At 37.9% G+C, this 25,058-nt stretch overlaps 1 protein-coding gene and 1 pseudogene across 2 annotated transcripts; both read left to right on the top strand.

Annotated features, from left to right (window-relative positions):
- Positions 1–778: 778 nt before the first annotated feature.
- On the top strand, positions 779–12,264 carry LOC121380381. 2 transcript variants are annotated; one of them, XM_041509170.1, is made up of 3 exons: positions 779–914; positions 2,283–2,838; positions 10,204–12,264. In XM_041509170.1, exons 2-3 carry the CDS (start codon positions 2,361–2,363, stop codon positions 10,497–10,499), a joined length of 774 nt encoding a protein of 257 aa, XP_041365104.1. In that variant the 5' UTR covers positions 779–914; positions 2,283–2,360; the 3' UTR covers positions 10,500–12,264. The 2 variants fall into 2 exon arrangements, with proteins under 2 accessions (XP_041365104.1, XP_041365105.1); XM_041509171.1 differs by lacking the exon at positions 779–914 and adding an exon at positions 1,076–1,202.
- A 605-nt stretch (positions 12,265–12,869) lies between these two features.
- LOC121381791 lies at positions 12,870–22,208 on the top strand (annotated as a pseudogene).
- The last annotated feature ends 2,850 nt before the right edge of the window (positions 22,209–25,058 follow it).

The raw sequence follows: 25,058 nt of genomic DNA, 5'->3' as shown, positions 1-25,058 counted from the left end.
TCAATATAAAACCTGCTTTTTCACTCCATTTGATAAAAACGTGATCTAAGTGTGTTACAGGTTTGTAGATTAACCAAATTATAATTTATTTTCGCTGGATGGAACTAGGGTGTGCGGCTTTAAGACTATATGTCGAAATTGCCAAATATGATTAATAAATCAATGTGCTCTTGTGGTGTCGTTAAACAAAACAAACTTTAACATTCTTTCAGTTGCAACGATGAACGTCCTAGCTTGACAACTCTGTGCTAAATATGAGATTTAATCTTTACAGTTTGAGAGTAATTTAAATTTGTTGTGAAACCTTTCTTCTTTTTATTATTTATTATTATTTACATAGGAATTTTGTAATAAAAATGTTACGTTGGTTCACGTGTTAAAAAAATTAATAATCATTACACGTGTGTGTGTGTGCGTGTACGTTCGTACGTACGTACGTACGTGTGTGCATGTGTGTGTGTGCATGCATGCGTGCGTGCGTGCGTGCGTGCGTTTGTGTGTGTAATATAGGGCCTATTATGTTTATTTGTAACATGTAGGCCCCTACACACACCATTTCAATATTACTCGACCGCAATGTTCAATTATCAAGTAAACTCCTTTTTAAAATTTATTATTATCATATCACGATGTAAATTCCGACTAGTTACGATACTAGAATTCACCTGTATTTTGTGTTTTCATATTGGTGTTACCTCTAGACTAGATACCATACTACAGGTGGGCCATACCAGTTCCACATACTAGCATTTCATTCATAAAGCCTAAAAGGGTCACGTGATCGTTTGGAATTCTGGGAGCAGTCATGTGTAACAAAGGGAAGGTGCGTGGGAGTGCAGACAACTTTTGACGGTGATGGAAGAAAAGTTTTCTGTTTCTGGCGATTAAAATATGTTTAGTCTTAATCTCGAGTGGTGAGTATTTGACAATAATTCAGCATAAATAAACACATACTGTGTACGTTGATTCGAGTTTTAAACTGGGTTTTTTATAAGCCTGAGGTCCCAGCAGTACTGGCAGTAAGCCTATCGAACTCGATTTGTAAGTTTGGAACTCGAGTTCGCATTCGTCAGAATTTTCAATTTGTGTTTTGTTTTTATTATTATTTAAAAGATATCAACAAGCATTTTGCCATTATTTGTAGAATTGACAAACTTCTGCTTCTTATACACATTTGTTTACGCATCCACACAACAGAAAGTGTAGGTTTTTTTTAACGTGTTCATAGTTATATAGCATAACTACCTAAAACCGTACATACCATATTATCGTATAATTGTACTAAAATGCTCAGTCATCAGTCGAGCCGTCATATTTCAAGTACTTTGTCATTAGAGTAGTTTGAGTAATATCATTTCTGTAAAATACTTACAATCCCTTGTTTAAAATATTCTGTAATGCTCATCTGTGTACACCTTCAGTTGCCTCTGCTTGTGCGGTTATGAAAGCTGTAGAAAAGTTTCTTGTGTTTAGGTGTAAAAAACTGATGTCATTTTGCAAAAAAACTTTTGAATTCACTATCAATTGTGGTGTACTGTAATCAAAATTAGGTATCCAGACTCCTGAATATTTTGACATAAATTTATATACATTGTACAGGAAACATTTTGTTCAGTATCATATCACGATTTGCTATGCAAGTTTCAGAGATCGCTACTCAATTTAAAAATATTAAACAGTAGTTTCTAATCCAGTTTAAATTGACTACAAGTATCTCTAATCAAGATTTTGATAAGAAAATGTTCCCTGTACACTGGGATTTGCAATGAATTAATTGGGATAATATTAATGTATAATTTATTTTGTACATGGGATACTTTGGCATCTGTTACTGAATTTGTTTTTGTCTTGCCTTTACCAAGTATTAAAAGCTAAGATATTTATAGGTATTACTTTTCAAACAGCAGCGATGATGTCAACTTTTGCATTATAGTTTCATGTTTTCATCAGTTTTTCAAAACCTACCTACATGATGCGTACAAGTTCTAGGTCAATGAAACACTTCACAGGCACGGATGCAGGATTTCTGAAAGGGGGATCCAATTCCAAATATGATGACTGATGTTCATCACAATACACCAAAAAGGTTTGATAAGTGACACATTTAATTTGTGGAATTCTTGATCATTATTTAATTTATAGACAATACTAATGCAGTATTGTTCTTAACTCGGGTACCCTGTATAAGAAAAAGGATTTTAACTTTTCCATACATGTATTTCTTTATTATCCATCTTAGTGATATTTAATATAATTTGCTTCATTGTTGTTGTTTGTTTCAGGTAATGGATTCACCGTAATCATCTTGGCCAGATTACACACTGACTACTTAAAGGTTTCATTGAAGACACTCCCACATAATGTTGTTTCTAGTGAATTTTGTAGTCTTGACATTTATCCCCGTGTTGTGTGGATTCCAGCACTGCAAGACGGGACAGTACTGGAGCAAGGAACTGAAGACTTGTAAGATCTGCTCAACGTGCCCCACCAATAACATCATTCGAAAACCCTGCACTCGATACCTAGATACAGTGTGTACCAAGTTTTTTGAGTTCCAGGATTTTAACTCTGTGAGTGACGATGGTGGAAAGGGCTACCACTATTCGCTTGATCCCCCTGACGCTCGGAGAGGAGAGCAAACCGATGTGTTGGTTCCAGTGGTGGAGATTGACGAAATGCCGACGATAACAAAAGATGTTGGACAGTACTGGAAAAACCTTGCCTTTGCACTCATTGGTGTTTTGTGTGCTTTGATTGTTTTAGCGACTATCATTGTGTTTTTTGCTTGTCGCAAGTTGCAGGCAACAACACATATCAAGAGTCCTGAAGATTATGATGGTGAGGATCTGGGTTTTTTTTCAGTTTTCTATAAATAAATAAACAGATTTGTGTACACACATGTACACTAGAATCCTGTTGGGTCAAACTCAAAAGAGTCGAATACACTGCAACCGAGAACGAAGTCCCATGTTACACTTACACTTTGTTGACTGAATAGTTAGATCGAACTACCCACTGGCTCGAACACTTTCTCAAGCAGCGACGGAGTTCGACCCAACAGGATTCAACTGTAATTACAATTCTGTGTGCAAATGGTACACGTTTATATGTAATTAGTTAAAGCAAGTTGGATATTTTAACACAACAGGGCTAATTTTAATTTTTTGGGGGTATGGTAAGTGTTGCCTTCAGTTTAATAACAAAAAAATAGACCACAAAGGCAATTCATATCACAATTACTGCAGTTGCAGTTGGTGCTGCAATGTTCTCGCTAGGTGAAAATTAAAAGGAGGGCAGCCGCGTGGTACCATATCACACCCTTCAAAAAAAAAAAACGAAAAGGAAAAAAGAAGGATAGCTTAGTTACCATATATCATTGTGTGTTGGTTGACTTTGTTGAAAGACATACTCCTTATTTTACCTCTCAGTATTTGGTACAAAAAGGTTGATACGAAATACATATATACAAGCCAACTCGTCTTTTAATTGAACCGGAGATGTTGTCGGTCTGACATTCACAGGCAGTTCCAGTTTTGCTAAACGGATCAAAGTTGCAATATTATAGATAAATGATTTTTAAAATGATAAACACTACTACCACTTCCGTTGTTTTTATAGCGGTGATATCCCCCTAAAAATTAAAAGTTATAAATATTTTATAAAGAATTGCTGAATAAACAGAATGACAGAATATAAAAATCATCAGTTACAACCAATTAAATTTGAAATTGAGGACAAAATATCAGTCGATAGTTAGTGGAAACAAAAGACAGAATGACGGTTCTGGTCAGGTGATAAATTTGGTGCCATTGAGTAGTTTTTCAGTCGAAGATTGCTGAATCCATAAAAATAAAATGTTTTCATTGCTCAAATAAAATATAACTTTTATTGTGTGTATTAAACATGTATACAAATGGATACAGGTGTGGGACAAAATAGAGACTGTTAAAAATACTGTTAAATTACATTATGGTAACTGTCATAAGCACTGAAGTTTTTTGTCAGTTGCTTTTTTGTGTACACAAAACACAGCTTGTTTTCTTTCATGTCCAGTGTGCAGACTGATCAGATTTTTTTTGTGTGGAAAGAAGTATGCATTTGGAAATAGCGGAGATAGGTGCTGTAAATATACGGTAGTAGGGTGTGGGAAAATAAAGATTGGCACAGAAAAATAAAGGAGGGGGACAAAATGCAATAGCTTTGTAGGGCACCCCACTTAAATGGAGCAGCAAGAACACTGCATGGTCAGTTAAGATCGAGTCCTGTGTGTAACAAATGATTCGTAACATCACAAAGGCCTGGACATTAATCAGTGAATTAAATTATTTAATACATGTATATATCAAAAATTATGTCAACTCTGTATGTGTACGTATTGGTGAATACCTGTACATGTATATGTTATTTTTTCTGCTTGTTTTTTTGTTAAGTGCTTGTCAAGTAAGTAACGTGAAATGTCACTGTGGTGACGGTCTGAATACTGGTGACAAGGCCAGTATTATTGTCCAACAGGAGGTTGTGTTTGTTCTCTATGCAGTGCTAGTGTTTGATTATTTGCTAGGGCCAGATGGACCACACATGCTTGTAAAGCTTGCTCAGAGAGAGCCTGCCATCTTCCTGTTGTCTAACAAATGATGTGAGGCCCTCGGTAGTCACACAGTTTTTAACTCCGCTATGACGTTCTTCAGATGAGCCTTTCTAATACTGATTTGTCTGGCATCTGTCCGTCAACATTTCTTTTGAAGTCTCTTCAGTTTTGATTGAATTGTTCTGAAAATTATCCTCTGGAGCACCCTCCACAAACTACTTGTAATAGAGAGAGATTTTGAACTTTTATTAAATGTTTAAAAGAAATAATAATTGAAAATTGGAAAGGCTTATTTTCTCCAGGATAGTTCTGAAACTTTGTTCTATGACCCTCTGGGGCACCCTCCACAAACTAATACTAGTAATAGAGATATTTTTGAAATGTGAAGTTTTATTAAACTTAAACTTTTTAAATAGAAATTTGTCTTCTTTTAGAGTTTTGATTAAATTGAAACTTATTATTTAGAAATATTCTTACGGACAAGTCTTCACAAACTAATGAAATTTTGAAATTTAATTTTGTTAAATTTAAAATGTAAAAATAAAATTAAGTCAAGACTGGAGAGATTTTTAAAATTTTGAATACATTTAAAAAAATTAACATTAAAAATGTAAAAAGTGTATTTTCTCTTATCTACATGTTACATGTACCTGTCAAATTAGAAAATTGACAGTAAATATATTTTGTGGTTGAGAAAATGTCTCAAATTGCCAGCCTAATTTTATCTCAGGCTAATATGCTTTGTTCAGGTGCTGGTATCACTAAAGATAAATGTCCAATAAAACGAGTACATTAGTGGTCTTTTCCAATTACATCTACAGGGTTTCTGCCAGACGGTAAAACGGGTACCCAAATTTAATTTTTTTAAAGTTGACTTTTTCACAAAATTAATTACTCTTATCATTACTGTATGATTTTCTTAACCCTAGCCCTAAAATGTAACCCATTTTCATTCTGGGGAGGTCCTCCATAACCCCTATTGACATGTGGTTACATTCAATTTCATAGCACCATACCCAAAAATTTCTTTCTGGCAGAAACACTGATCTAACCAGGGGTGCAGAAATAGAAAATATTTAACTAGCCCTCCGGACCAGAACCAACTAACATTTACTAGCCCGCCAGCATTTTTACTAGTCCACCGGTCTATAGAATAATATATTATTAACAATATTGTAATGTACAGTGTCTTCACTTCAAATGATATATATAAATTTATGTACTGACAAAATATTATTAACACTTGATCAACATCACATGGCAAACGAAATAAAAAAGACACAGACCTTCGGGCTGGTAGTTGCATTTTTTAACTCATACATGATAATTTTTACTCGCAAGCAGGCAAGTATTTTCTGCATCCCTGCTAACTGTTTTATAAATTGTAAAAAACAACAATAATTAACAAAAACAATAGTAAAGAGAGTTATACATATGTAGGTATACATGTACATACATTGTACATATATACAGATAGTACATACATACATGTATACTATCATATTTTTATATTATATATAACGGTTTCATCTGTCCAAGTTTGAGTTTGATATTTGTGACATCACCTATTTGTCACAGGTATTGAATAAATCTAATTCTGGCCTCCTCTTTGCTGTGTGAAGGCCAACACCGGCATTTCTAGTTTACACAGGGGGTTACTTGTTGAGCATCCTTCTCACGTCGACAACACTGGTTCTGCCAAACACACTTTGCCTTTCACTCGCCTCCATCTGTTTGCTTTGAAAAATTAACATTTGAGAAGCAGGCCCTTTGTTAGAATTATCTTAAATCCACTTCCTGGCCTGTCATCAGCACCATTTGTTGCTCTTTTTCTTTTCTTTTTATGACATGAAATGGATACATGTTCAATAAAGACTAGTTAGATGGCTCCACAATAAGGCTACATAGGTCTTTGTATTTAAATATAAATTTATATAGATTTATGATACACATTTAGTAATTAAATTTAGCCATTATACTCGGCCAAAGTTTTAAAAATAATATAATCTTTTGTTAATTCCAATGTGCATGTACAGGTACTTTTACATACATACATGTACAAAGTACAGGTACATACACGCCTTCTAGAATTTTTATAAAATCCACTAGGCATGGGAACAGGGATTTTAAAAATGTACTAGCCACGATTAAAAATTCACTAGCCCTACTTTACTTTAATTTAATACAATTTTATTAAATAATATTAATTGGATATGTCACCTAAAGAGGGAGGCGGAGCCTAAAAACACTAACATTGGGGGATGGGGCAGAATATTCATATTTAAATTTGTTTTAATTAACTTCAATAATTGACCAAAAACATCTCACTAGCCATACGGCATGGCAATAGTAGTAATTTACTAGCCCAACACTGAATATCACTAGCCATGGGAGTGTGGCTACCATAATCTAGAAGCCCTGTCTGGCAAGGCAATAGTAGTTATTTACTAGCCCAACACTGAATATCACTAGCCATGGGAGCCATTTGCAGTATATTACTCTATGATTTTTTATTTTTTTTAAATACATGTCCTTTACTCTAAATTAGATAGCAGCCTAACCTTTATCATGTCTGATGTATACAGACTTGTACATTTAGTGTACAAATTTAAATATAGTCCACTTTAAAAAGAAATCATTTATCCCATCTTCTCTTTTTTTTCTTTTCTTTTTTTTTCTTTATTCCTCACTCCCTAAAATAATATATACATGTAGTACAATGTGCATTGTATATTATATAATTATTTAAAAATTAAAATGCCTGATAACCGGTTTATTTATAAAATGAAACATGTATATTATTACATACATGTAAATGTATGTAGGTCATGGTCTTGTCCATTAAAACTTTCTTTTATAGGTGGCCTAATTCATACACGTAGTTCTTGCATCAGCTCTATTTTTGTCACAGTAAACACTCCAACCAAGATACCCAAGTATCCCTTTTTAAAATACCAGTAGCAGTGGACACTTTGAGTAGGTAGCTGATTTAAGGGGTCTGTATACAATGCAGGACATGATTAACAGTGAGAATAAAGTGCTTCCTGTCACCGGGCCCTTAAGGGCAGCAGGTGTGTGAAAGGATGGATTAACTGGTGGCTTGAATATAAAACAAATTTGAATGGTTTGCAAACAAAGTCACATGAGTTAACGATTACATTGTACAGACATTTTTAAAGGCTCAGTAATCTTTGGAAGAAAATAATTAGCAAAATTACACATGTTTTGAGATTTTTTTTCCAGTTTAACTTTCAGAAGGCTTAAATTGTGTTTATAATACAAATTTACCATATATCTGCATGTACATGTCTGTACATATGTATACATGTATATTACTATATACATGTATGATATATGATAAATTTCAATAAGATGGTTACAAAACTCGTGCAATTGCCCATGATAGTCAGCTATGCTGTGGAGTTCTTAATTTCTGCAAGCATTTTTTTTTACACTAATAGTAATATGGTAGTAACCTATATGCATTGAGTAAAAAAACTGGTAGTGACATCATACTGGCGACGTTGTTAGATCGTTATCACATTGTCGTACTTCCAATGTACATGTACACATGGATGAAAACTACTCAGTTCAGTGCACTTTACATGAATTTAATACTACAAAACTCTCATGCTAATAGAAGTATACATTAAGTATGTGCAACTAAAAACATTCCCAGTCTGGAGCTCGACACGGTAAGACATGTTTGTTTCACTTGTGCACACTGCACGTGCTTTCGCGGCTCGACTTGGGGATCCTTCACTTCGTTGTTTTTGTCAGCGAAGTGAAGTTTTCTACTGGGATGTATGCGGCCATTGGAACTGATTGAACGCTGGAAAGCTTCTCGTTTCAACAGTCTGCACCACCATGTTGGATTCTTTTTTAGCGAGATTCCTTGCCTCCACATCATTTTTCCGTCTGACTATGTTTACTTGTTTTTTTGTGACTCGTATGACGGCCATTCTGCAGATCGCCACAGTTGTTCGCGTTTAGTCTCTACATGTCCGAGCCTGTCCTAGCAGCACTGGAAGAGTGACCGCCCCACTCTAAGAAGAAATAGGAATCGGGGTCGGCCCCTTTTACTCTTTTCTAGACTTTACTTTACTTTATTGTGATACCATCTCGTATCCCCCGGAGTCGGGCCCGTCCGCACCACTATACCAACCCATGACGACTGGACTATACCCTAGTCTGATTTTCTCTCTCGTTCAGACGGATCCGGCTTCTCAAGATCTGTATTTCAGCACAGCACTACACCTTCAACGTCTATTGACTGTCAATCTAGGGGTTTTCTTGACGGGATACAACCCATCTCGTCCCTACAAGCTGTGCACCCTAACGGCCATAACAAAGGCCACTCACATGGACATATAGATCAGACTTTAAACTTTTAGACCTTCGTTCAAAAGTTTGTCAAAATTTCTTTCGTTTTTTTAATATTATTAAATAGTCCGATCCTCTCTTCTCTCTCTTATTTATTTTTGGACTGTCCTAAAATGCTCCAAATTATATAAATATTTGACCGAGCAGTCAATTCTTTTTATTTTTGGCTTGTAACTTTTTTTTTTCTTCTTTAAAAAAAAAATGTTCTATTAACTTTTTTACTAATTGCTATTTTCCAAGCTGTGCCCATTTTCAACTCTTACCCCCCCCCCCCCCCCATCCCAAGTCAGGCCACTGATCTTATCTAATTTCTTTTGACCACCCAACCAAATTTAATGAGTAGAATTTTTTTTTTTTTTTTTAAAGTGTTTTATTTAACGACGCACCCAACACATTTTATTTACGGTTATATGGCGTCAGACATATGGTTAAGGACCACACAGATTTTTTTAGAGGAAACCCGCTGTCGCCACATAGGCTACTCTTTTACGACAGGCAGCAAGGGATCTTTTATTTGCGCTTCCCACAGGCAGGATAGCACAAACCATGGCCTTTGTTGAACCAGTTATGGATCACTGGTCGGTGCAAGTGGTTTACACCTACCCATTGAGCCTTGCGGAGCACTCACTCAGGGTTTGGAGTCGGTATCTGGATTAAAAATTCCATGCCTCGACTGGGATCCGAACCCAGTACCTACCAGCCTGTAGACCGATGGCCTGCCACGACGCCAACGAGGCCGGTAGAATTTTCTTTATTAATTATATTAATTAGAGATGCGCATAAAAATTTTAAAGGCCCACTATTTAATTTTTGGATGTAAATTTCGAAATTGTCCGCTTATTTTTTTTTCTGTCCAAGGACAAGCCCCTGGCTATCCAAAGACGGGCCCCGGTATGGACATACTTGAAACTCTAGTGGTATATGAGCATGTAAAAATTATTCACAACTAAAAAGTAAAAAAACATATTTGTATTTAAACCACCACATCTGATTGGGGGAATAAGTAACAGCTAAATATGGTATATATTTGAATTTTTTTTTTCTCCATGGCATGTTTTTTGCTGTAGATATTTTCTTAATTGCGGTGGTTGGTGACATGTACATTACACCAATGAGTGATAACAGAAAATTTAAAAAATGTCTGTTATCAGTGATCTTTAGGGTTATAAATTTATGTATTTATTTACAAAGCTCTTACATTTGTCTAGTACTAACTATTTATATTTTTCCAGATGATGCCGATAGTGGTTATGTCGTCATCAGACAGATTCGTCTTGCTGCACCACAGAGGGAGGCAACTATGCCATTGCATAACCCATGTGACCCGCCCATAAATGCTAGTCGTTCACTGAGAGGACAGAGGGTGCCGTGGGGGTACCGCCCCAAGAGACGCTTGTTGTCGGATTTAGAGTACACGGACGATGTTTTCGAGAGTGAGGATTCTGCGGGTTCACGGTCAAGTCGCAAGATGGCCTTGTCCGTCATTCATGAACGGTCGGACAGTGAAGGAGCAGCAGAAAATGCTTAAACTAGAAATTAAACTCATTTTGAACACGAGTTCACAGTGAACAGATAAAAATATATGTACTAATTAATACCACCATGACACTTGTGATGTAAGAATGTTTCAAGATATGTACAAATGCAAATCAGATTTACAAGAAACATTTTATTTTGCTGTAACTCAAAATTGTTATGATATAATCCTTAGAGGCACTTTCAGAATTATCAAAATTATAGTACAAACCTTTTGCTTGTGGTAGGGGCTTAAATTCCACTATATCTTATAGGCTTTTACAATGGAGGGGGTGGGGGCAATGTTTCTGTCAGAAAGCAATGCCACTCCGAACTATGCCTTCGATGAGGAAAGACGTGTCGCTCTGCTCTCTCAAACCGCCTGGAGCCTAGCCATCTCCAAAATTAAGGGCCAGTACGCTCAATACTTGGTCGGGGACACCTCGGACACCAGCTCACTGCCGGGAGGCATTCTTGAGGGCAATTTAAGAAGTTTCCTGACGGAGTTGAGTGTGCCATCCACGCCATGGAATTACGAGACAGGAAGTTTGGACTTGTGGTGACATCGCGCTGAGATGATCTCTACAGACAGGGAATACTCTTCGAAAACATGGACAACTACACCGTCCACAGAGTACTGAAGATCATCGCCAGCACCCATTAAGCTATGGTCCCACAGAGCCTGCGTTGGTATACGATGGGCTACGATGGTAGCATCGTGGAGCATCGTGGAGCCCATCCTGCATCGACGTACGATTGTGTGGCCTCCGAGAGCCATCGTAGAGCATCGGGGAGCCCATCCTGCGTCGACGTACGATTTTGTGGCCTCCGAGAGCCATCGTAGGTTGGAAAATCATCTTTTGAAATGTTTAAAAGATGGTCTACGATGGTCAACGTCGTAGGCCGTCGGACAATGTCGTAGACTATCGTATGACCACGTAGATAACTTTCACTTGTCCACAGGTAAATACCTGACACGTATGATATCGTACGGCATCGTTGGAAATCGTACGACGATCCTGCGAGGACGCAGGATCATGCTGGGTCCTCGTAGCCACTTTGGGAGTATATAAACACCAGCCATCACTTCGTTATCATCAGTTCGAGCCGACTTGTTCAAAGTGATTCATCATGGCGCTGATTTCACCTTTTGCCATCTTCAAATAGTTGTGTACTGAACTAAAAGTGGAATTGAACTTAATTATATACCATACTGTGATGACGCAGGACGTCGTACGATGTCGTAGACCATCGTACGACCACGTGGGCCTATCGCGGGATGCTCGTGCGATGTCGTACGATGACGTGCGTCGTCGTATGATTGCAATAGCATAATATTTTATTGTCTACCATCGCGGGCCATCGTAGGTTTAGGCCATCGTAGCCCATCGTATACCAATGCAGGCTCTGTGGGACCATAGCTTTACGTCGAGCTAAGACCTTGCTAGCCCACCGTTGGAGGAAACTGGTGCCACAGTTCAACGCCAAGCACTTCATCTCGTCCACGTAGTCACCAACCGTTCTAAGGGCTTAGTTGGACTTTAAATGGGGTTTTTGGGGGGGGGGGGGGGGGTTGTAAACAGTCCGACACACTTTATTTTGGTCGAGCACTCTAATTTTGTTCTTTGGACTTAAATGTTTGTCCAGATATGAGTTGTATGAATGAGCTCATTTTGGCTTTAGGTCTTTGACTTAATGACTAAATTCGTATTCCAAATTCCACCCACCTTAAACTCACCCCGGCCCGGACCATATAGATCGGACTTTAAACTTTTAGACCTCCGTTCAAAATTATATGTCGAAATTATTCTCTTTTTAATATTATTAAATAGTCCGATCCTCTCTTCTTTCTCTTATTTATTTTTGGACTGTCCATCTAAAATGCTCCAAATTATATAAATATTCGGCCGAGCAGTCAATTCTTTTTATTTTTGGCTTGTAACTTTTTTTCTTTCTTTTTTTTTTAATTCTATTAACTTTTTAACTAATGTCTATTTTCAAAATTCTGCCCATTTTCAACTCTATCCTCCCCCATCCCGAGTCAGGCCACCGATCTTATCAGAGGTCGGACTCTGGATGGGCGTGTTCGAAACCCTAGTGGTATATGGACACGTTAAATTGTTATCTATATATCTATCAGAAAGAAATTTTTGGGTACAGCGCTATGAAATTGAATATTTACAATGCTTGTGTTGAATGCAACCACAGTTAATAGAGGGTATGGGTTTGGTTTAGGGTTAGGGTGAAGAAAATGATACAGTAATGATAAAGAGTCGTTAATTTGGTCAAACGGTCTTGAAGTTAAACAAATAATATCTGCAAAAAACAAATTTGTGTATGGTGCCATACCCATTTTACCCTCTGGCAGAAACCCTGGGAGGAGATGTTGACGGTTTTTACCCTCTGGCAGAAACCCTGGGAGGAGATGTTGAAGGTTTTTACCCTCTGGCAGAAACCCTGGGAGGAGATGTTGAAGGTTTTTAGCCTCTGGCAGAAACCCTGGGAGGAGATGTTGAAGGTTTTTACCCTCTGGCAGAAACCCTGGGAGGAGATGTTGAAGGTTTTTATCCTCTGGCAGAAACCCTGGGAGGAGATGTTGAAGGTTTTTACCCTCTGGCAGAAACCCTGGGAGGAGATGTTGAAGGTTTTTACCCCATCCATATTTTTTTTTCATGCTGGTAATTCATATTGTATTGTTCAGTTCTAAACAGTTAAAAATTGAAGGATACAGTTCAGGAATGTGTAGAATTGCTAAATGATTCATAGTATGATGTGATATTGCTTAACTATGCTTTTTCACAGATAGAAATGTGTCAGTGTGGGGGGAGGGGTAACAAACAAAAACAATTTATTATTAACAACAATATGTACAAAATAAAATTAAAATGAACAAAGAAAGCGGTCCTATTGCAAGTATGCATATGTGTAATTTGAGTGAATAGTATTACAGGGTGGTTAACATTCCTCTTAAGTGATTGTTTCTTTCTTTTTAAAGTGATTTCTTTTTAAAAGAGTTGTGTAACTTGGACATAGATAGGGTGGGGGTGGGTGTATACTCCACTCAAACTGAAGTGTTTAATACATACAGGTATATAATTAGGGTTTTTTAATTAAGTAGGCGAGTGAGGTACCTACATATAATACCAGGGGTCGAATTTTAAGCTATTCCGCAAATAGTAAATTTCGAAACGGAATAGTAAAACATTTCTTCCAATATTCCGTCTTGAAAGTGAAAATAAAGCACGGAATACCGAAAATCGCCTGCGACTATTCCGCTTATGCTTTTTCTTCAGCTACATTTTTCTGCAGAACAAATCCTCGTGCTACTAAGACCTTTCTCATGCACTTACCGGTACAAAATAAACGTCTTTTTGATCGAGACTAATGTTTGGAGTGAGTTCGTTTGTAATTCCAGCTAGTACGCAGTAATGCATAGACATAGGTATATAAACAATTGTTCGTTACACAATGTTGTACAGGGCGACATAGCACAGTCAGGAAAACTAGTGGTACATTAATAATTGAAGGGATAGTACATTTTTAGACAGAATAGTTTTTTTTTTAAATTCACTGTTCCTTTGGATAGTGGTAAAAAAAAAAGAAGTTCAACCCCTGAATACACGTGCCATCTTGGTCAGCTGTGCATGTTAGTTACTCTGCAGTACTGTACATGTACATGTGTGTAGGTGCCTCTTTTCTTTAGAAAAATTCCATATATCTCTCTCTCTCTCTTCCCTCCCCACACCCCGAATTACTTCAGGTTGCTGCATATAGTTTTTAAATGAAAAAGAGGCCTTCTCGTTTGTACATTGAATGATTGGACAGAAACACATGGGCATTAAGATTGAAATAGAGTTTACATGTATGTATGAAATGTTGAAAAAATATATTTTGAGTATGCTTATTTATTACCAAGTAGTTATAGCATATTATATACATGTGTAGTTATTTATGGACACTACCATAATGTGTTCTGGAATACCAGATCAGTATTCTATGTTCACAGTCATCATTGATGTCGTCAAATGTTGGATGTGCCAGGTGCCGGAAAATGTGTTTTGTTGTATATCATGAAATAGTCATTTTCAGCTGTATGTAAGTTTAATATTTTTGCTGATTGTAATTCAATCTAAAATATTCCTTTACATGAATAATTAGTAGCTTCCCTAAAATTGCATTCATACAAACAATAAAGTTGTGAACTGCTTTATATAAAAGTCTAAATTACAAATCCATGCGTGTGATTACAATGTCAAAATTGTTAGTATGGGCGGGGGATTTTGTACATCTTTTAAATAATAATAAGAAATGTTTTGTCACCATTTGCTGAATATTATGTCCTTAAAAATTAACGATTTTACAAGATGTAGACATTTTCTTTTGTGATTGTTCCTTGCTGCTAACTCAATAGTCAGTGATTAGTTAAGAACTGTTTGTAGATGTTAGAATATCCTTGTTATTAGTGGATGCTAAACTATAACTATTATTACACATTATACAGTGAAACCCCTCGAAACCGGACCCTGTGTAAATTAGAATTCACTTAAGACGGATGTTATTCATGGTCCCATTTTAAATATCAGTACAGGACAGAATCTCGCTTATCCAAATACCTCTAAAACCAGACTTTTTACTTGGTCCTTTTGTGTCCGTTTTCTAGAGGTTTCACTCTAGTGAAAAATAGTTTTGGAGATGTGAATGTAGATTTTAATATACATGTGATGCTTTTATTGCAAACAGATCTTTGCAGAATTTTGTCGAAAGTGTAGACATTGTTATTGCTTTCTGCAAATTGTTTTGTTTTCATTTAAGACATACATGTGTATTTGTTAGAGGGTGTTAGTGTTTAGTTTTAACTGGTATTCGAAGGATCGTTTCCAGTGTTGATTATAATTATATAGATACAGACAGGATTCCCCAGTGTGGTGTACCCTTTTGAGTACAAGATTGATATAAATGTCTGTACGTACAGGGGTGTTTATTGTATGTATAATGTATGTTAATTTGACATTTGTTGTTTAAGTTTGCATGCTGCTTTCATCTGTAATCATTCATCCTGTACATAGGTATATGAGTAGTCATTTTCATGTATAAAAGGGTAACAAAGAATCTCATAGAACTTAAACCACTACCTGTTTTAGCTGCTGCTTTTACATTCTTAATGTACGTAATGTCCAGTCTTATTTTTTTTATAAAGAAATTTGAATTTATTTTGTTCTTTATTGCAAAATAAATAGTTTTATTTCTGCTTTTGTGCCTGGAAATGGCTAACATATGTTTTCCTTTACCCATCCTCCTCCCCCTCCCCTCCCCTCCCTCATCCCTTCCCCACACTATTGTTATTCAGGAACAATTTGCTCAAAAGTGAACTTCAAAATCTTGCCAAATTTTTAATGATAAAAGAACTGATCTGTTAAAAAGACCTAAACACTTATAGTTTCATGTCATTCAGCATTCTGTATATATACGTCATCTAATTTAATTACTATGATGCTAAACATTGTAACACCTGGTGGATCCAGGGGCATATATAATGTCACTTCTGTCATCTCCTTCATGGTAATATTCTAGACCAGGCCTGTATGAAACATTTACAGTTAGACTAATAGTCTGAGACACTAATGTCAACACAATGCCATACAAATTGTATGCGAGTGATGTCATTAGAGATTGAGTCTGGACTCTAAAATTTTTATACCAGGGTTCGTAGCGGTCTTTAAATTCCTTGGAAGTCTTTGAATTTTATTTTTAATTTTTTTTAATTTAGGTCTTTGAAAGTCATTGAATTGTAATAAAAGTCCTTAAAAGTCTTTAACTTGTCACAACTCATAGCCAAAGCAATGATGATATCTTTTACAGCTGCATCATTTGATATTTTCCAGTTAAAAGGTTTAATTTGTCCTGATGCATGTAAAAAAAACACCTACATTTTTTGCCATGGCCAGCAATGAAAACAAACTGATTTGATATTTTTTATCGCATTCTGTTGTCTTTGACCACTGTGTAAAAGTCTTTGAAAATGGCAGGCAAAAGTCTTTGAAAGTCTTTAAATTTGTTTGATCTTTAAGGTTATGAACTCTGTTTAACTACATGTATAAGCACGGGTGCAGTCCCTCAACTGTTTGATGAACCATTTCATCTCATTTGCTGCCTTACATTAGATATAGATGAGTCTGTAGAGCACTCACATGAATGTCTGTGTCTACGGGTTGAATGAATCCCCTTATTAATTGTACTCTCTCTACCCCCCACCCCCACCCCACCCCCATCCCCATCCCAACCAGCGCTCCAAGACTACATGTCTGAATTTCCAAATATTTTACATCCTAATAGCCAATGAGTAATTATTCAATGTGCTCTAGAGGTGTCATTGAACACAACAAACTTTAACCCTCTTTTTGTGGCTTTGTTATCTTCACTGATGTAACTTGGTGATAGAATGCTCAAAGGCCGTGGTATGTGCTATCCTGTCTGTGGGATGTTGCATGTAAAAGATTCCTTGATACTAATGGAAAAATTTAGCAGGTTTTATCTCTATGACTGTCAAAATGACCATATGTTTGACACCCAGTAGCCGATGATTAATAAATCAGTGTGCTCTAGTGGTGTCGTTGAAACAAAAACAAACTCGCTAGATGTTTGGTGGTTCTCAGGATCACTCCCCCTCAATGGAAGTGTCTTCTAACAAATATTTCTTCCTACCTTTCCAACTATTTTGTCACCCTGGATCTTAATGTGTGTTAGATATCTAATGGGCATGCGTGTTTGTTTGTTTTTTTGTTTTTTTTGTCTTATGTGTTTTTGTAGTTTTTCTGTGGTCATGGAGAATAATTAAACATACCCCTTTATGAATGGACATTGGGATAATACAAGTAACAGTGAAAACTCTCAAAATCGGACCCTCTTTAAGTCAGAATTTCTTCAAAACCGGATGTTTTCCGTGATCCCTTTTTAAAAGTCAGTACACTGGATACTGAATACCCCTTAAAATGTGAACTGGATACCCCTTAAAATCAGACATTTTACTTGGTTCCTAGAGTGTCCGGTTTATTGGGGTTTCAATGTATGTATTTTGTAATACAATGACTTTTAAATGTCACAACTTGTAAATACTCCTTATAACACACAAGACAATTGCTGTTTGAGAGGACAATCATAACCTTCTATAATGGTGTTGTACATTAGTGACTGGGAAATGAATGAACATGCCTCCGGTCAGTTGACAGGGCCGTAGCTAGCTACGGCCCCGATTGATGTGCTGGACAGTGTCCACGATGGTGGTCATGGAGAGGTTACATGTATTGGTATGATATTTTGAAAAGCATTTATATTACAGAATGTTGCTAATAACCTGTACCTTTGCATGGTTAGTAATGTTGTATGTGATAATTTCTCCGAAAGGTTGGGTTTATTTTAAGCCAAGTTGTGTTCCTTTGATCCTTGCATTATTTTAAACGTAAATAATACATGCATGGGATTCATCTTGTTATAATCTAGTTTGATGTTTTCCATGTATACAGGATCACTTTATATTTGTATCATGTTGTGCCTAAACAAATTTACTGGATTAATTGCTTTGATATTGAATTTTAGTGTTATTAATGTTCATTTTTTGGGAGGGTTTAAATAATTTAGTATTATTCCATGTCCTTCTTGTTCTTTTTTTTTGGGGGGGTGGGGGTGTGTGTAGTGGGGTGGCATATTTACTTTTGTTTATCTTAAGATTTATTCTGTAAATTATTAAAATAACATTTGTTAGTTTTTTCAAGATTTCCATTTAGGAAAAGTTTTCCAGAATAATTTCATTAAATGTTATCTGATTGGGTTTGTTTAACACCATTCCCCCCCCCCCCCCCCCCTCCCCAAATCTGTTTTATTAAGGTAGAGTGAGGTTGTGGAGTTTGATACTCAAATAATAAATTGTATACATGAACGTTAGTTCAAGTGATGATACAAGTCAATATTTTAGTTATAGCATCCCAAAAATTAAAATATTGTAGTACTTGTGAGCAGTCATTTGTAAATAACCACTGCTTTTGGAGGAGGAACTTAAAAAAAAATCTTTGATATACGTACATTTTATGTATTTGTAACTATTTACACTTGCTTGTATACTGATTTTATGCAATAAACAAATGAAATTTGTATCTTTTGTGTGTGTGTGTGTGTATATTGTATGTAACTGAACTTGTGTTCCAAGGGAATATCTTATGAATATGTAGATGAGGGGATGGTGGGGGAGTTTGCTCAATAGTAGGGCATGTAGATGAGGGGATGGTGGGGGAGTTTGCTCAATAGTAGGGCATGTAGATGAGGGGATGGTGGGGGAGTTTGCTCAATAGTAGGGCATGTAGATGGGGGAGTTTGCTCAATAGTAGGGCATGTAGATGAGGGGATGATGGGGGAGTTTGCTCAATAGTAGGGCATGTAGATCAGGGGATGGTGGGGGAGTTTGCTCAATAGTAGGGCATGTAGATGAGGGGATGGTGGGGGAGTTTGCTCAATAGTAGGGCATGTAGATGGGGGAGTTTGCTCAATAGTAGGGCATGTAGATGAGGGGATGATGGGGGAGTTTGCTCAATAGTAGGGCATGTAGATCAGGGGATGGTGGGGGAGTTTGCTCAATAGTAGGGCATGTAGATGAGGGGATGGTGGGGGAGTTTGCTCAATAGTAGGGCATGTAGATGGGGGAGTTTGCTCAATAGTAGGGCATGTAGATGGGGGAGTTTGCTCAATAGTAGGGCATGTAGATGAGGGGATGATGGGGGAGTTTGCTCAATAGTAGGGCATGTAGATCAGGGGATGGTGGGGGAGTTTGCTCAATAGTAGGGCATGTAGATGGGGGAGTTTGCTCAATAGTAGGGCATGTAGATGAGGGGATGATGGGGGAGTTTGCTCAATAGTAGGGCATGTAGATCAGGGGATGGTGGGGGAGTTTGCTCAATAGTAGGGCATGTAGATAGGGAGTTCGCTCAATAGTAGGGCATGTAGATGAGGGGATGGTGGGGGAGTTTGCTCAATAGTAGGGCATGTAGATGAGGGGATGGTGGGGGAGTTTGCTCAATAGTAGGGCATGTAGATGGAGTTTGCTCAATAGTAGGGCATGTAGATGGGGGGATGGTGGGGGAGTTTGCTCAATAGTAGGGCATGTAGATGAGGGGATGGTGGGGGAGTTTGTTCAATAGTAGGGCATGTAGATGAGGGGATGGTGGGGGAGTTTGCTCAATAGTAAGGCATGTAGATGAGGGGATGGTGGGGGAGTTTGCTCAATAGTAGAGCATGTAGATGAGGGGATGGTGGGGGAGTTTGCTCAATAGTAGGGCATTCGCTAATGGCATGATGGGCACATGATTGATCCCCCACAATGGACTAGTATAGTCCTGCAGCAGAAGCAAAAAAAGAACCTGACTTTTTAGATAAGTACAGTAAGCCACAATGACCAGTTAAAGACCAGGAAGAAAAGACCATCACTGGAACCGAGTAACAGCTCAACAGATGGGCTGAACATTTTGAAGAATTTCTGAACAGACCTGCCCCCAGATCCCCCAGATATACAGCCAGCAGAAATGGACTTGCCATCAAGTGTGACAAGCCTACCAAGGAAGCAGCTAAAGAAGAACAAAGCAGGACCAGACAACATTCCAGCAGACAGACAGACATTGACACCTCTGTGGAACTACTGTACCCTCTATTTACAAAGATCTGGGAAAAGGAAGCGGTACCAGCAGACTGGAGAGAGGGATACCTCATAAAACCTCCCAAGAAAGGAGACCTCGGCAAATGTTCCAACTACAGAAGAATCACACTTCTATCAGTGCCGGGGAAAGTCTTCCACAGAATCAACCAGCTGGATTCCATCCGAACAGATCATGCGTGGATCAGATTGCATCATAGTAGAGCAATCCTTAGAGTGGAACTCCTCGCTTTGTGGACTACGAAAAGTCCACTCCTCGCTTTGTGGACTACGAAAAGGCATTCGACAGCATATAGATAGGTATACTCTGTGTTAACTATTACAACATTACAGCACACCAACCAAGCTGGTCAATCTGATTAAGAATAGTTACGAAGGAACATGCTGCGGAGGACAACTAACCAACCATTTCAAGGTGAAGACCGGAGTTATACAAGGCTGCCTGCTGTCCCCGTTCCTCTTTCTTCTGGTGATGGATTGGATTATGAAAACATGCACTACGCAGAGACGAAATGGAATCCAGTGGACACAACTAGAGGACTTGGACTTTGCTGCCGGGGGCGGGACGTAGTCCAGTGGTAAAGTGCTCGCTCAATGTGCTGTTGGTTTAGGATCGATCCCCATCGGTGGCCACATTTAGCTATTTCTCGTTCCAGCCAGTGCACCAGAAAGAAATGTTTTATTTAACGACGCACTCAACACATTTTATTTACGGTTATATGGCGTCAGACATATGGTTAAGGACCACACAGATTTTGAGAGGAAACCCGCTGTCGCCACTACATGGGCTACTCTTCCGATTGGCAGCAAGGGATCTTTTATTTGCGCTTCCCACAGGCAGGATAGCACAAACCATGACCTTTGTTGAACCAGTTATGGATTTCTGGTCGGTGCAAGTGGTTTACACCTACCCATTGAGCCTTGCGGAGCACTCACTCAGGGTTTGGAGTCGGTATCTGGATTAAAAATCCCATGCCTCGACTGGGATCCCCGAACCCAGTACCTACCCGCCTGTAGACAGATGGCCTGCCACGATGCCGGTAGCCAGTGCACCACGACTGGTATTTCAAAGGCCATGGTATGTACTACCATGTCTGTGGGATGGTGCATATAAAAGATCCCTTGCTGCTAATCGAAAAGAGTGGCGACAGCGGGTTTCCTCTCTCAATAGCTGTGTTGTCCTTAACCATATGTTTGATGCCATATAACCGTAAATAAAATGTGTTGAGTGCCTTGTTAAATAAATTTTTTTCTTTATTTGGACTTTGCCGACGATCTGGCACTGTTGTCCCACAGCCACCAGCAGATGCAGGAGAAGATCACTGAACTGGCAGCCATCTCTTCACAAGTGAGGCTTAACATACATACAGGAAAGACAAAGGTCCTCACAGTAAACACAGCCAGCACTGAGCCAGTCACACTGGAAGGAAATGCTCTTGAAGAGGTAGAGACCTTCACCTACCTGGGTAGTATTTTTAACAAGTAGGGTGGCACAGATGTGGATGTTAGAGCACGGATTGGCAAGGCGAGAGGAGCATTTATACAGCTCAAGAACATCTGGAGCTCCAAAGTGCTGTCATTACATATGAAGATATGCCTGTTTAACTCCAATGTGAAGTCGATGCTACTGTATGGAGCAGAAACATGGAGGACAACTAACACCACCATCAAGAAAGTACAGACCTGTATTAGCAACTTTCTAAGAAGAATCCTCCAGATTCGTTGGCCAGACACCATCAGCAACATTGACTTGTGGGAGAGAACACACCAACTAGCTGCTGGAAATGAGAGTAGGAGACAATGGGGATGGATTGGTCATATGCTCCAGAAACTAGCATCAAATATCACCAGCCAGGCTCTGATATGGAACCCACAAGGCAGAAGAAAAAGAGGCCACCCAAAGAACCCATGGCAAAGGGACCTCCAGGTGGACACCAAGAAGACAGGCAGCTTGAAACCAGAGCCCAGGACGGACAACTCTGGAAAACTGTAGTCAGTGGTCTGTCACAGAAGGGACGATGGGCATAAGTAAGAGGCAAAAAAAGAACCTTACTTTTTAGGTAACTGGGGCCAGAAGTATAACACTTGACTCAAATTAATTTCTGGGGTGTAGAGTTCATGAAAATATAATATGAATTTTTTTTTAAAAGGTGTATAAGATGGCGACCCTTTTCCCAACTGGCTGCACATCAAGTGAATGCTTTAACAATGGGTATGTCCCACCCCTCACTTGCAACTGATGTATCTTGTGTTGGCAGATCTATACTCAAAATGGAATCATCTGGTGCATCCCTTGCATACATTACCCTATATTTGCATGCTGCCGTGAAAGGTTGCAGGTCCAATGTCAAAACAAGCCCTTCGAAACACAGCAGGATGATCAGCAATTCAAAATCAACTGAAACAAATACTTTATGATGGTTTATCGCTATACTATGTCAATCAATAGAAGAAAAAACAAATTGTTTTGTTTGATGACACCACTAGAGCACATTGATTTATCAATCCACTATTGGATGTCAGACATTTGGTGATTTTGACATATAGTCTTAGAAAGAAAACCCGCTTCATTTATCTATTAGTAGCAAGAAATCTTTTATATGCATCATCCCATAGACAGGATAGCACCGATGACTGCCTTTGATACACCAGTTATGGTGCACTGTCTGGAGCAAAAAATAGTCCAATGGGCCCACAGAAGGGAATTGATCTGAGACCGACAGCGCATCAAGGGGCTATGTCCCTCCCTCCCAATGTCAAGCAATAGAGGCATCCATGCAGTCTGCATGGGGAGGTGTCTTCAGTTAGTATCCAATTCTTTGCAAGCACTCTTGTTATTGACAGTGTCACACAAACATTTTCAACAAGGCACAGTCAGCATTTATACAATGTCAAGCAATAGAGGCATCCATGCAGTCTGCATGGGGAGGTGTCTTCAGTTAGTATCCAATTCTTTGCAAGCACTCTTGTTATTGACAGTGTCACACAAACATTTTCAACAAGGCACAGTCAGCATTTATACAATGTCAAGCAATAGAGGCATCCATGCAGTCTGCATGGGGAGGTGTCTTCAGTTAGTATCCAATTCTTTGCAAGCACTCTTGTTATTGACAGTGTCACACAAACATTTTCAACAAGGCACAGTCAGCATTTATACAATGTCAAGCAATAGAGGCATCCATGCAGTCTGCATGGGGAGGTGTCTTCAGTTAGTATCCAATTCTTTGCAAGCACTCTTGTTATTGACAGTGTCACACAAACATTTTCAACAAGGCACAGTCAGCATTTATACAATGTCAAGCAATAGAGGCATCCATGCAGTCTGCATGGGGAGGTGTCTTCAGTTAGTATCCAATTCTTTGCAAGCACTCTTGTTATTGACAGTGTCACACAAACATTTTCAACAAGGCACAGTCAGCATTTATACAATGTCAAGCAATAGAGGCATCCATGCAGTCTGCATGGGGAGGTGTCTTCAGTTAGTATCCAATTCTTTGCAAGCACTCTTGTTATTGACAGTGTCACACAAACATTTTCAACAAGGCACAGTCAGCATTTATACAATGTCAAGCAATAGAGGCATCCATGCAGTCTGCATGGGGAGGTGTCTTCAGTTAGTATTCAATTCTTTGCAAGCACTCTTGTTATTGACAGTGTCACACAAACATTTTCAACAAGGCACAGTCAGCATTTATACAATGTCAAGCAATAGAGGCATCCATGCAGTCTGCATGGGGAGGTGTCTTCAGTTAGTATCCAATTCTTTGCAAGCACTCTTGTTATTGACAGTGTCACACAAACATTTTCAACAAGGCACAGTCAGCATTTATACAATGTCAACCATTTTTGCCTGGTTATGGGTATTAGTAATTTAACTTTTGGTGATATTACTGATGATGTATTAGTACTTTAACTGTTAGTGAGATTACTGATGATGTATTAGTAATTTTACTGTTAGTGATATTACTGATGGTGTATTAGTAATTTAACTGTTGGTGAGATTACTGATGATGTATTAGTAATTTAACTGTTGGTGATATTACTGATGATGTATTAGTAATTTAACTGTTGGTGAGATTACTGATGATGTATTAGTAATTTTACTGTTAGTGAGATTACTGATGATGTATTAGTAATTTAACTGTTAGTGAGATTACTTATGATGTATTAGTAATTTAACTGTTGGTGACATTACTGATGATGTATTAGTAATTTAACTGTTGGTGACATTACTGATGATTATATTTCATTACCATAAGGAACAGTTTTCACACATTCCAAAACTATAACTAAACACTTTTCATTCAGAAATGTTTTAATTACAATTTTAAATATATCTTTTACTTTTGAAAGTAGAATTTTAAAGTACAAATGTACAAGTCATAAATACACAATATTATCTTGAGCATACATGTTATGTACCGAAACAGTTTCAAAGAAAACTAAAAGCATAGGAACAAATATTTAACATTTGCAGAATAAAGTTTTAACATTTCTAAAATAAATTTTAGACAATTACTGCATGCCATTTATACAGTGGAGACTTCCAATTTCGTGGCATTGCTACAGTATTTGTCTGAAATGCAATACACCAAAGTACATGTATGTGTCTGAAGTGGAATACACCAAAGTATATGTCTGAAGTGCAATACTTGGAGGTTGCATAAATAAAATCCTCTGTAGAATTATTACAGGTTACGTTGGGGGTTTGTATTTTATGTTAAAATAATAAAATTTCTGTTTACAATTTAACATCATCACATTGGTCCAACTGTAGCAATGTGAGTTTGTTCATTTATTGATGAATGCAAAAATAATGTCAGAGAAAATCATATCTGATGACATTATTTTCTGGAGAAAAAAAAATCATCTGTAAAT

The sequence above is a fragment of the Gigantopelta aegis genome, chromosome 9, assembly GCF_016097555.1.
Source record: "Gigantopelta aegis isolate Gae_Host chromosome 9, Gae_host_genome, whole genome shotgun sequence".
NCBI lineage: Eukaryota > Metazoa > Mollusca > Gastropoda > Neomphalida > Peltospiridae > Gigantopelta > Gigantopelta aegis.
This window is presented reverse-complemented; position numbering and strand designations above follow the sequence as displayed.

Excerpts from the sequence above, each read along its gene's own strand:
- LOC121380381 (XM_041509170.1), top strand. The coding sequence starts at position 2,361 with ATGTTGTTTCTAGTGAATTTTGTAGTCTTGACATTTATCCCCGTGTTG. Across the intron at positions 2,839-10,203 it reads GAGTCCTGAAGATTATGATG|ATGATGCCGATAGTGGTTAT; the intron begins GTGAGGATCTGG and ends ATATTTTTCCAG.